Genomic DNA, 12,438 nt, shown 5'->3' on the forward strand with positions numbered 1-12,438 from the left:
AGTCCTCCTCAAGGAAGTACCAGGTGCAGAATTTTTTTTCCTCAAATCTCATTCGAATTTTTATGCAAATTTTTGTTATGCAGGATTTAGAAAATCAGGTGCAGAATGAAGTGTTGCCACGCAGACTGGAGAACCAGAAGCTCAAGCTTCTGAACATGAAGTATAGCCACATCAAGGACGAAGAGAGCTGGAAAATAAAAATCCTGCAAGATATTAAAATGTGGAAAAAACACTACACGGAATTGATGCTGGCGAATGACAACAAGAAGTAGGATAGATGATTACGTGCTGCTCAACGTGAGCAGGAGCTGGTAATTTTAGTTTTTTTTTAAACGGTTTTACTCTGTTTTTTCTGCAGAGAAAGAGGAAATGCGAATTAAGGAAGGAGCGAGAACAGAAGAAGAAAAAGACTGAGCCTTTAACTCTCGTTATTGCGCAGCAAGAGCATGAAGGAAGAGAATTAGAAACTCTGGTGGAGGGAGAAAGCCAAGAACGAACTTGCATGGATGAAAATGCAGACAAAGAAAAGGTAAGGGTTTATGCTTATTAGTTATTAGTCTTTGAACAAGAAAAAGACTAACCAATATTTCAGAGAGAGGTGCAGGAAGGGAAGGATGAAGAGGACGAACAAGACAATGAGGAAGAGGAAAATGACAAACGAGATGATAGGGATGATATTGAAGAGGATGAAGATGTGCAAGACACGTTCGAAACAAAAGGGGAGGACGAGCAGGACAGCAGGACTAACGTATTTAGTTAAAACTTTGACAAGAGGCAATAAGTTTTTTTCCAGGATGTGAAGAAGCTGATAAAGAACATGCAAGAAAAGGTGGAAATATCAGACTTTACGTTTTCGGTCGGAGCTTCAAACAGGTAATCTCAACCTTGAGAGAATTTGCCAATTTTATCTTACATATGAGATTTTTTGCAACGATGAAGGGTTGTTCATCACAAATACTGATTTGCAATCCCTAAATGTCGATGGAATGATAAATGACACGATTGTAAACTTCTTCATCCTGTAAGATATTTAATTATTTATTTTTTTATTTTAACACATTTTTCAGGAACCTGAATCTAAAACAAGGTCAACATGTCTTCAATAGCTTCTTCTATTCGTATTTGTGTCAAAAGGTAAGAGTTTGAAATTTGAAGTTTTATGTATTTTTTGAAATTTGAAGTTTTATGTATTTTTTCTTTATTTTTCAGGAGTACGAAAAAATAAGGAAATGGAAGAACCATTCACATCGAAACTATGTGAGATGTGATTCTTCTGTGTCAACGAAACTATATGCTGATGCCAAGGTCTCCACCCAGGAAATAGAGGTTGCCAATCTGGAAAATGCCGACAATGCCGATAAGTATGACTAATTTCATCAAACACCTAGCAGTGAACATCACAACCACAACCACGTCCTCAACCTTGTCCTTTGACTCAAGCAGCAGCAGCATCAACTTTCATTGGAACAAGACCATCACCCAAAGGAAGTGGAGTTGAAAGAGGTGTAGTAGGAAGTGGAAGAGGCAATATCTCATAACATTGTGCCAAGCAAAGAGCATCATTAAGGGTGGTGGGAGCAAATGCATGGACAAGTTCGACTAGATTTTAACGAAGTGCTAGCCACAACATTCCTAGCTTGATCTGTTCCGACATATTTGGCTTCGCATGAAGCAAAAGACTTTGGAAACGAATGCCAAATTGCATCACCGACTTAGATGGCCCTTGGCGAAGACGATGCAATTGTTGGAAGGCATCATCACAATCGTCGACATGTCCGAAGGTGTGTTTGAAGACGTCCAGGAGAACACTCTAATCCCCACGAGTGGCTGCGCTCAAACGATTGTACCATTGCAATGCCATCCCTTAGAGACACGTGAGAAATTCACGCAAACGTTGAGCATCATCCCAAGAATGATACGTGGCAATCACCATGAAATGATCAAACCAATGGTACATATCATCCCTAGGATTCCCACGAAAGAACTCCGGCCAAATGTGAGGATTAGCACCAAGAGAAGGAGGAGTTGTACCACGTGCCGTATTATCATCAACTGAGTTTGGTTGTTCAATTGCAAGCGCATAGCATTAAGCAATTGTACCAACTATTGCTCCAGAGTCAAAGGAGGAGATTACTGATCTGCCATGAAGATGAACAAAAAAAAAAGAGCAAAAGAAGAGAAATGACAAGAAGCTGGAAGGAAATAGTAGATCTAAACAATGCAAAAAGTTAGATCTAAACTAAAATCCTGAAAGGAAATAACAAAAGAAAGGAAATAGAAAAAACTAGATTTAGACAATGCAAAAGCTAAATCTAAACCAAAATCCTAAATCTAAGCATTCCTCAAGGACAATCAAAAGTGCCCCTCATCTCCATGGAATATGGAAAGGGAATATAAAAATTTGCATATCAATTAACCCAAAAACCCTAGTTTATATATAGAAGTGAGTGGTCCAGATTAAAACTAATCTGACGGTTACCAAAATCCCACTATGCTAATATTAGTATACGGCATTGTAGCCGTACACTTGGCCCTCACAGATTTAAAATAATTTCATGTGTATTATAAACAAATTTATTACATATATTTGGCTAAATGATTAATGATTAAATAATAGCAATAGATAAAATTTTAAAATTACTGTAACCTTATACTTCTACAAACAATATAGTATTCATTTATTATTATGACTTCACTCTCAAGGGAATAAAAAGCTCCTTAATAATGATAGTAAGGCAAAAGAAATTTAGTAGCACTCAATCCAAAACTCATATATATTATAAAATTATAATATTATATTATATATAATTTCTAATATTTAAATCATTTTAAGGAGCACATGTGCATTTATATCTTGAAGAATATATATTCTCATCAAAATAAGTAAAATAAATAAAAAAAATGCATCAGAACAAATTTATAACTTCTATTTTCCCTTGGGTAGGCTGTTAAGAAACTAATAAAACATAAAAAATATTATTTTTATAAAATATAAATACTATGTAGTAAATTTTAAAAATTACTACTTATATTTTTGAGTTTGCTATAGAACATTTTAATATCTAATCTTCAAATAGTATAAATACAACACTTGTCATTTGTTATTAGGGTTATGCAATAGATCTCTATCCATCTTGACCAACACTCTCCTCTCTAGCTTCTAGCCAACACTTAGATCTAGCTAGAACACTCTCTTAGCAGTGCCATACCATGGCTATACCCAACTCAATCCAGCTCCAACACCACAGCAAGGCTGCCCAACTCTAGCACTAGCTCGGCCATGGCTGCCCAGCTCTAGCTCTCAACCATGGCTTCCCAGCTCCAGCTCTAGCATAGCCATGGCCAACTCAACTATGGCCACCCAACTCCAACTCTTAACTACAACTTTCTAGCTCTAGCTCCAGCATGGCCATGGCCACCAAACTCTAGCACAGCCATGTCCAGCTTGGCAATGGTCTCCCAACTATAACTCTCAGCCACAACTTCCCAGCTCTAGCTCTGTTGCTGCAATTGGAGATCGTGTGATTGTTCAGCATGGGGTTTGACAAGTCAACCTCAAAAAGTGCAAGGAGTGTGGCATGGTGGTTACCAACCCACTGGATATACTCACATGGATGAGATGGCTGATCTTGCAATGATGGCACTGTTGGGAACAATGTGGCAGATTTGCCTGGGAAATCACTACATTTGCAAGGGATTGTGGCCAGTCCATGAAGATTTCCCTCTCTCATACAAGGTAAAGCTCTTGATTCCTGAAAATTTTGATTTCTTGCTTGTACCAGCTCCATCTCTCAGCCATAGCTGCCTAAGCACGGCCATGCAACTCCATCTCGGCTGCTCTATAGCCATGCACCATAACAAAATAGGGTCAAGCATAGCTAAGCACCATAGTTGTGAGTAGGAGCAGTCACATTTCAAGTTTCTTATGGCTTGGGATAGGTTAGCCATCACTCTTAGCAAACATCTAAAGTTCCATGCAGGAGACAAGGTTAATAGCTATACATCACAACACTTAGTAGTTGAGATCAAGCAATTTTTCCTTGCCAGAGTATGTGTATTTAAATATCTTGAGAATAAAACTATAACTATAATCTAAACTAAACTTGTGAGTGCATGCTCCCATGAGTTTATCTCCAACTTGAAGAATCTACTTATACTTTCTAGCGTTTTTTTGGTGAAATCTTGCAGGCCACTTCGTGCTAGTTCTCTCCATCTTGCACCAAGATTGGCTTCCGCGGCCATATCATGTCCACAAAATTGGACGGTGGCTGGCAAAGTTGTGAGGCGCTCCAGATGTGGACCAGTGTGTGGGAGTCTACTACTCGGGCAAGCTTGATTGCTCCTCCAGCTTTGTTCAGAGTCTGGAGCAAAGGTATATCATTTCATTGCTCGAGATGCTAAAATACAATACATTGATTAAGACAAATTACCCGGATAACCACAATGAACATGCTGAAGAGAATAAGGATATCGCGAGTTTAAAAAAGGACTGAAGAACAGATTTCCATTGTGCGTGAAATGGGGTCATCTTGCAGATAAAAGGTAAGCCAATGACGTGTCTTAGGGCTAAGGGTTTGCTCTATGGATCGTTTGCTCGAATGCTCAGCTGCCGCGAAGAAAGATCGTGGAGGTGACGCGCTCCATCGCCAAATGAGGACATTCCACTCAAGCAGCATCAGATGTGGGACTGCTCAATGAAACACGAGGTGCCTCGTCGATGGCTGCCTTCTGGAGGTGAGAGTTTGGAGACTATAGATTAAAAACCTCTCTGGTAATTCTTTTACTCTTTCTTTATGTTCCGGGTCTCAGAGCAATGAGATTTGGGCTCCCTGCCGCTCCTGCTGCGGCTGCTGCGTCGCATGGTATCCCTGTTGTTGATATCGACGGGGACGGCAATTTTATCATGAACATTCAGGTGCATCTCTTGAACTTACAAAGACAATACCTTCATTTATCTTTTGTACGCTAGGAGCCGGCCACAATCCACGTCGAGAAGCTCCGGTCTTGAATAATCAGCATCTGGGAATGGTTGCACAATGGGAGGATCGATTTTACAAGGTATTGCTTTGACAACTTTCAGCAGTTTTTATATTTTCGTTTCAGGCGAACCGAGCTCACACATACCTGGGCGATCTGGACGCGGAAGCAGAGGTCTATCCTGACTTCCGTAAGTTTGCTGACGCTTGCAAAGTATGCGAAGTATGCGTATTTTCCGCCGTTGCCGCATAAGTTGTGTATCGTGATTTTTTCTTTAGGGGACCAATGTCTGATTCTCACGGGGAGGACAGGGTATAGAAGGAGAAAGCTCGGGCTTTGGGGTGTTCATCAGAACAAGGCATAGAGCTTGTCTTTCATCATTAGAACTCTAACGTAAGTGTTCGGAGTTTGTGACTTCCTTCATATCCGGCTTGTTTTTTCAGGATTGTTATCCAGTGTTTCAAGAGCATCGAGAAGATAAAAGCAGACAAGGAGGAAGAAAATACGTTTTCGTGCCAATGCTGGTAACTGTTGAAACTTTGTTTCTTGTTGTCGCAGCTATAACTAGTTCGTTTTGTAGGGTGCTCATTGCGGCGGTGACGTTTGTCGAAAGAACAACCGATTTCCTGGTAAGATCCAGAGCTAGCTAGAATAGCAAGCAGTGAGGTGTCTTTGCTTGCTGTAGGCTTCCGATGTACGATGAAGCAAAGCTTCGTTTTATAGTTTCCTTGTGGTATTCCAAGACTAAAGTTTGCTACATTCTTTTGTTTTCGTACTGTAAGGAGCGAAATTTATACTTTCAGGGGACAAACTACGTTTATTAAGCCGTTTGTGACGAGCTACGAACCGGAAGTTGACCGGAAACTGGGTGAATTGAAGGGACAGGTGAAAGACTTGACGTATCTTCTCTGGCAGCGCGTTTCTCTATTCGCCCAGTCCAAGTTTTTCGAGTTCCTTCAGTGCTTTGGCCTGTCCTCAGAGACTCTCCAGGCTCACAGGTGTCATTTTCCGCAGGTTCGTGCTTTCATCCCGTGTTCTTCATTTTCTCTTCTGTTTTTCTCTAACAGTACTTTTGATGCAATGCAGTTGCAACCAACGAGCTTCCAGTCGCCAGGAAATGTGGATCCCACGTACTGCAGTCAAGTTGTGATTCGGGAAGAAAGCAAAGAGACCGAGACCAGCTTGACAAGGGACAGTGGCAAGCACGGGCAGCAGCAGTGCTCTTCATTGACATCTCATAGAATTGACCGAGAACCAACATCGCCCTCGAACTTACATCCGCGTCCCTTGACAACCGAAAAGGCAAAAGCAAAGGCAAAGTGAATTTGCTGTATCCAACTAGAGGTATGGACCACGTTTCTTCACCAAAGAGAACTACTTATCACAGGTTGCTGGATCCAACTTAGAGGTATGGAGAGCGAGAGAGAGTTTTTTAAGTTTCTCGTTGTGGAGAGGAATACTACTGCTGTACTTGTCACAGGACTTTCTTTCACCATTTCGGCGATCAACACGGACAGCCTTAAGTGTTCCAGGAGCTGGAGACTTCGACCAAAAAGATATGCTAGCTAGGGAGAGCTTTCATGACGCGACATTGGTGGCTAAAGATCGATATAATATTTTTCCATGGTTAGTGCCAGCCAGCCATACCGGACGGATGAATGAATGGGATGAACAAACAGTTGTCACGCAAATGATTGGAACACACAAAGGTTTCCTTTGCTCTTTTCTTTAGTGTTGTTTATTCCATCATCGCGCGAAGTTTTATTCAATGCCAAGTTTCCTTTTTTGCTGTACAGCACAACACATCTCTCGCTGCTTTCAGCGAGAAAAAATGGAGGAAAAAGAAAAAGAGAGAAAACCAAAGAATGTTTTGTTTGTTGGCTGGTTGGTTGTCCGATTGGCCTTGTTTTGTTTTTTTTTTTTCGGCTCGCCATTGTCTCAGCAACCACCAGATCGAATGGTTAAAGCTTCAGCATCGTCAAATCCTGAAGAAAATTGGGAACGAAGAAAAAAAAGAAAAACGGAGGAGCAAGGGAAGAACTTACACCACCCAACGCGAAAAAAGAAGAGAAGAACCAAGAAAAAAAAAACCGAGAACTTCCCTCTCTTCACCGCTGCGCTGCTGCGTGAGAGCACTCGCTACAAGACGTTGTCCACTTCGGCCATTTCATCTTGCTTGCAGAGATGCTCGAGCAAACTCCCGGCCTTTCGCCGCGCTCGCATCGTCCCATTCACCGCCAGCTCCGCCAGCGGGAGATACGCCCCGAGCTGGTGCGCCGCCACGACGTGAGCTGAATCGTTGGAGCACAACGCTAGCAGCACCGCGGCAGCATTCTCCTTCGTCCTGGCCGAGCCGGAGCTGATGAGCTCCACCAGCACGGGCACCGGCGACTCATTCCCGACCGCCACCCTCCCCTCGTGGTGCGTCACCAAAATGGCCAGGATCGCCAAACTCTCGTCCACCATCCCGGCCCGAGTGTCCAGCAGCTCTCTCATGAGCGCCGGAACTATCCCCGCCCGGACAGCTCTCGCCTTGTTGCCTTGGTATATCGACAAGTTGAAGAGCGCGGTGGCCGCGTCCTTCTTCCCCCGCAAGCTCCCGCTGTTGAAGAGATCCACCAGCGTCGGTATCGCGCCCGACGCTCCTATCGTCACCTTGTTCTCGTCCGCCACGGAGAGACTAAACAGCGTCGCCGCCGCGTTCTCCCTGGCCTCCATGCTGCCACCACGTAGAACTTCCACTATCGGCTCGATGGCCCCGGCTAGAACGATCAGTCCCTTGTTCTGGTCGTGGATGGACAGGTTGAGCAGTGCCGTGACCGCGTGCTCTTGCGTGCGCTTGTCCTGCGTCGAGAGCAGCTCCACCAGGAGTGGAATCCCTCCGGCCTCGGCGATGCTGATCCTGTTTTCTATGCTTCTCTTTGCGAGCAAGCGTAGCTCCCCCGCTGCTGCTCGCTTCTCCTCGAGCTGGCCGGTTGCGAGGCGCTGGACCAAGGCCTCTACAACCACTAAGTCCGTTGCATGCGGTACGTCTATCCCATGGCTGCTGCTGAGCTTCCCGCTCGGCCTGCTGCTGCCGTATCCTTTCGGTGGCTCCAGGCCGTGTGTCTCGCACCAGTGAGCAATGAGGCTCCGCAGTACGTAGTTTGGCGTCAGTACCAGATGCGTGAGAGGTTGTCTCGTCTTCGGGCATGTCTTGTGTCCGGCATCTAGCCACTTTTGGATCGATGCTCGCTCGTAAGTCTGCCAGCCACCAGCAAAAGTGTGTAAGAACAAGGTGAAAGAATAAGGCTCGGCTCGGAGCTTTTGTCTCACGAGAAAACACCACTAACCTGTCCCGTGGCGACGATGACTGGATCCTTCATCAGCTCCAGTGAGATTGGACACTGGAAGTCCTCTGGAATGGCCGGAGGAGCCGGCTTCTCCGCAGGAGCTTCGGGTGTCTCCACCATGGCTGCCTCCGGGTTCTTGGACAGTGCAAGCTCCTGTAGTTTTCCCAGCAACGCGTATACCTTGTCGATGTTCTCGTCACGCTTCGTACCAGCAAACATGGCTTGCAGTGCCTGTGACTCCTGTTGCAATTCGGACATTGTTCTCAGGCGCAACTTCCCAGCCAGTCTCTCCAGAGCCAGCTTGCAACTGTCTCGGTTTCCGCCCAAGACGGTCACTGCATCTTCCGAAAGCTGTGAATCCAGAGAGCTTTGTCTGCCTTTGGCTCGACGCAATTGCGAATGCACAAGCACAACCTGTACATTACAGCAGCAGTTTGTCAGCCACTTTGAGACGATGAAGGAGAGATTTTGCGTGCCTGCTCGTGAACTTCGTCCGACAGGAACAAGGAGTTGTAAGGAAGCTCGTCCAGAGCCTGCCCGAGATTGACGACCGCCGAGCAAAACGCACTGGACACGGCTTCTCCCTCTAGCACCTGATTCCAAAAGCCTGCAAACGTCAGCTCCTTTCACATCCAAGAGCAAATTGTTTCTGTTACCAGATAGAGCTTGCTCCCGCTGTGACACTGGAGCAGCAGCTGCTTGGAGAACTCTAGCGCGCTCTTGAGCGCCTGGAACGACGCGAGCGCTCCCTCGGGCAGCGGCTCCTTGAGATCCCTGACTTCCTCAAACAAGGGGCCTAGCAGCTTAATTCTCCTGGCGAGGCTCACGGACTCCTTCCGGTGCGATTTTATGTACTCCCTGTACATGCTGATATCGTTCACGATGTCAAGCAGCGACTGGAAGAGCAACTGCAAAATGACTTCAGCCATAGTGAAACCACTTCCCCGTGCTCGTTGCTTGATCTTGCTTCACTCTCCGCTGCCTGCCTATCCCAGCTACAAACGATGCTGCTGTCACCCTATCCTAAACGGAAACCAATTCAATCCGCTTGCTCCCTTCAGCATTCCCTACCCGGAGCTTTGAGCCTCGACCACTTCATCCCTTTTGTCCTGCCTGCTGCTATTCCAGCTCGTCGATATTCCCCCTAGCGCACCTAGGATACTACTAAACTTCTATACTGCCCGTGTTCTCCTCCCTATTCTTCCTTTCTCGTCTCCTTCTCATCTCTTTCCCTCCCATTCTTTTGTTCCTGTTTCTACTGCTTCTCCCCCTGCTGCTCGCCAGCCATGGCAATGGTGGGCACATGGCACAGCACATGGTTTGTCGGCCAACTTGGCCAGACGAGACCAGGCCATCCCAGAGCAGCGAACTTAAGCGGGCAAAGACTGGCAACGGATTTTACCAGAAGCCGAAGAAAATAGAAGTAGATGATGCCAAACACATCCCCATCCGGCATGTGTTCCCCGATCTGAATGAGCAAGCGAGAGAGCTTTAAGTTAAAAACAAACATAAAATGATAACTAACCATCTCTTCCCAAAGACTTGCCTTTGATTGAAAGAGCTGGAAGAGAGCTTTACTTAAAACCGGTGAGGAGGAAAGCGTGACATCCCCATCCTTCGATCTGAAAGAGCAAGCGAGAGAGCTTAAGTTAAGAAACGAACGAAAACAAAGGAAACCTTCAAGAGCTGATAACTAACCATCTCTTCCCAAAGACTTGCCTGTGATTGAAAGATTTGGAAGAGAGCTTTGGTTAAAACCAGTGAGGGGGAAAGCGTGACATCCCCATCCTTCGATCTGAAAGAGCGAGCTTAAGACATAAACAAAAAAAAAAAAAAAAAAAACTTTCAAGAGCTGATAACTAACCATCTCTTCCCAAAGACTTGCCTGTGATTGAAAGAGTTGGAAGCGAGCTTTAGTTAAAACCGGTGAGGAGGAAAGCGTGACATCCCCATCCTTGCGTGCTGCACACATCGTCCTTGCTTCCAGTTAAAAAGAAGGAAGGCGGAAATAAAGTAAAAGAAGAGAATGTGCATTTGGCGTACCCGGGAGCGTGTGTCAGACCGCTCCTCTCTCTCCGACTTTGCCTTGCTGTGATGCTGTTTTGCTTCCTTTGGCTTTTAGCAGCACTCTTTTTCCCATCATTCACGAGAACAGGGAGAGATGGGATCAAATGCGGAGCCGAGTGAGGTGGTCAGGCGGCCCAGGCGGCTTTTGTTTAAAGACACAACCAGCTATATCGAGATTTCCGGCCTGAGCATGTTCGCAAGCATGTGCACTGCACAAAGAAAACCATCACAAAAACAAAGCGATTTGTATAGAAACGAACCTTGAAATCTTTCTGGCTGCTGCTGCTGCTGCTGCTGCTGTTGCTGCTGCAACCATATCAAATCCGCAGTGTACGAGGACAGGTGAGCAGTTCAATCTCACTCATGGCGCAAGTACACAGTCCCCTACAGATCGAGCATCTTTGTTGGAAAGCAAGACAAGCTTTAATCAAAGTAAGAAGCAGGGGGGGGGAAACACACGCTTTTTTTACCCGCAAGGCGTCAACTTCTTGTTGCCAGAGCCACGAGGATTTTCATCCTTCCATCGTCCAATGCTCGCTGCTTCTGCTCCGCTGCCTCATCGTCACTCCCGTCCTTGAGCCCTGGTCGACTTGGAATAACTGCTGGTTTCTCTCTTGCAACTTCCGCATCACCTCCGTCTCTTTCAGCCTCGCCTGCTCAGTGCTCATGGTTGGCAAGCTGCACCACCACCAACCGGGATTTAGCCATCGATAAAAAAGGAGAAAACGTAAAACGAAGAAGGTGAAGAAGCTAGAAACCTGTGACTGGGTTGGAAGATCTGCGCTGCAAGTCGCTCTGTTATGCTGCTGCCATCCAGACTGGCCGGGCCAAACAGCGGTTGGTTGGCACCGTCCGAAATATTTGCTCTCCCTTCAATTGCATCCCGGGCAAAAGTTGCACAGGTGACTGGTCTCAACACCTTTAACTTGGTGATGGCCTCCGGCCTCGGCTTTGACGTGTCTCTCATCAAGAACGGCTTGAGCAAATCCTGCGAAAAAAAAGCAGTAGTTGATGCGAGACGAAACCGGAACAGACACGCACAAACCTCGTCGTTTTCCTTCCGCATTGTTTCCTCCCTTTGAAGCATTTCTAAGAGATCCACCGCCTGCACACAAGTGCATTTACCTTGCACACTGCCAAAGATAATTGGACAACCCAAGCCTGCAAAGGGAAACCAAGGCGTTGATTCCTGGTGTGAAGAAAGAAAGAGAGCTTACTTCTCTTCATCTGGAATATCTTCGTCGTCGTAATCAACAACTTGTGTTCCAGCTGCTTGCATGGAACGCCTCCGTCGTTCCTTCCTCTCATTAATCTCCTGCAGCTTAGATTTTGCAGCTCGTTGCTCTTGAATCGTGCTACATACAAAAACAAAGTTAAGACACCACGGACAAACGAAAACACGATGGGAAAAAAAGATTTTAAAAGAAAGATAAAAAAACTTTTCAGCTCGTCGGATCAGAGTAGCGTGTCGATGCCACCAATTCACCCTCCGAGAAGCTCACAGGATCTTACAAAGGTCCCAAAAAACTAAAAACTTCCCAAAACAAAAGAAAAAAAGAATACAAGATCTGAACCCGTTAGATCGCCTAATACTCAACGAGAGAAAAAAAAAAAAAAAGTTCCAAGCAAGTGCTTCTTTGGCATTGTGGTGGCAACCTAATTCCCTTATTGGCCTCATCCTAGACAAGAAAATGCGAGGATCATGCAAGAACGTTCCAGCGGAGGACGCACTACACATACCGGATCGAAGAGCTCCTTGTGCGCACAATATCACACTTGAAATGGAGAGGAACAAGAACCGCTGGAACAGCGAAATAAACCCTAAAACAATCCCAACGTATCTCTTTGCAAAAGTTCTTTCTTTTATCAACTTGAAATGTCATCACTTCCTGATTTCTTTTGATCCACATCCATTCTAGACACGATCCGACACCTGGACAGTAACCACAGCTCCAGAGCTCTCTTGTGATAGTCATCACTGCAAGAATTACAAGCCGCATCGTCTCCCGGCCGATCATCTTCCTTGGCACTTACGCCACAGCTTCGGCCTCCTTAAGCAAGA

At 45.5% G+C, this 12,438-nt stretch overlaps 3 protein-coding genes and 1 long non-coding RNA gene across 8 annotated transcripts; 2 read left to right on the plus strand and 2 right to left on the minus strand.

Annotated features, from left to right (window-relative positions):
- Positions 1-487: 487 nt before the first annotated feature.
- LOC112342244 (glutamic acid-rich protein-like) lies at positions 488-997 on the plus strand. The gene is made up of 4 exons (XM_024663781.1): positions 488-529; positions 593-748; positions 794-873; positions 940-997. The coding sequence occupies exons 1-4, from the start codon at positions 503-505 to the stop codon at positions 959-961; spliced, it is 285 nt and encodes a 94-aa protein (XP_024519549.1). The 5' UTR covers positions 488-502; the 3' UTR covers positions 962-997.
- Positions 998-4,586: 3,589 nt separating this feature from the next.
- Positions 4,587-5,664, plus strand: LOC9646745. Of its 3 annotated transcripts, none has more exons than XR_002990896.1 (7): positions 4,587-4,734; positions 4,810-4,915; positions 4,970-5,058; positions 5,104-5,199; positions 5,256-5,370; positions 5,421-5,501; positions 5,558-5,664. It is a non-coding gene; the product is annotated as an uncharacterized LOC9646745 (long non-coding RNA). The 3 variants fall into 3 exon arrangements; XR_002990897.1 differs by having other exon boundaries at positions 5,104-5,190; XR_002990898.1 differs by having other exon boundaries at positions 5,104-5,167.
- A 1,047-nt stretch (positions 5,665-6,711) lies between these two features.
- On the minus strand, positions 6,712-10,027 carry LOC9629872 (U-box domain-containing protein 13). Of its 2 annotated transcripts, none has more exons than XM_024663805.1 (6): positions 10,008-10,027; positions 9,856-9,931; positions 8,966-9,777; positions 8,786-8,902; positions 8,310-8,723; positions 6,712-8,220 (listed from the first exon to the last, which is right to left on the minus strand). In XM_024663805.1, the coding sequence occupies exons 3-6, from the start codon at positions 9,236-9,238 to the stop codon at positions 7,117-7,119; spliced, it is 1,908 nt and encodes a 635-aa protein (XP_024519573.1). In that variant the 5' UTR covers positions 9,239-9,777; positions 9,856-9,931; positions 10,008-10,027; the 3' UTR covers positions 6,712-7,116. The 2 variants fall into 2 exon arrangements, with proteins under 2 accessions (XP_024519573.1, XP_024519572.1); XM_024663804.1 differs by having other exon boundaries at positions 9,835-9,931.
- Positions 10,028-10,661: 634 nt separating this feature from the next.
- On the minus strand, positions 10,662-12,047 carry LOC112342250 (PP2A regulatory subunit TAP46-like). 2 transcript variants are annotated; one of them, XM_024663809.1, is made up of 5 exons: positions 11,594-12,047; positions 11,422-11,509; positions 11,135-11,364; positions 10,847-11,054; positions 10,662-10,775 (listed from the first exon to the last, which is right to left on the minus strand). In XM_024663809.1, the coding sequence occupies exons 1-4, from the start codon at positions 11,653-11,655 to the stop codon at positions 10,889-10,891; spliced, it is 546 nt and encodes a 181-aa protein (XP_024519577.1). In that variant the 5' UTR covers positions 11,656-12,047; the 3' UTR covers positions 10,662-10,775; positions 10,847-10,888. The 2 variants fall into 2 exon arrangements, with proteins under 2 accessions (XP_024519577.1, XP_024519576.1); XM_024663808.1 differs by having other exon boundaries at positions 11,422-11,537.
- Positions 12,048-12,438: the final 391 nt, after the last annotated feature.

This window comes from Selaginella moellendorffii, unplaced genomic scaffold (genome assembly GCF_000143415.4).
Source record: "Selaginella moellendorffii unplaced genomic scaffold, v1.0 SELMOscaffold_102, whole genome shotgun sequence".
NCBI classification, from domain to species: domain Eukaryota; kingdom Viridiplantae; phylum Streptophyta; class Lycopodiopsida; order Selaginellales; family Selaginellaceae; genus Selaginella; species Selaginella moellendorffii.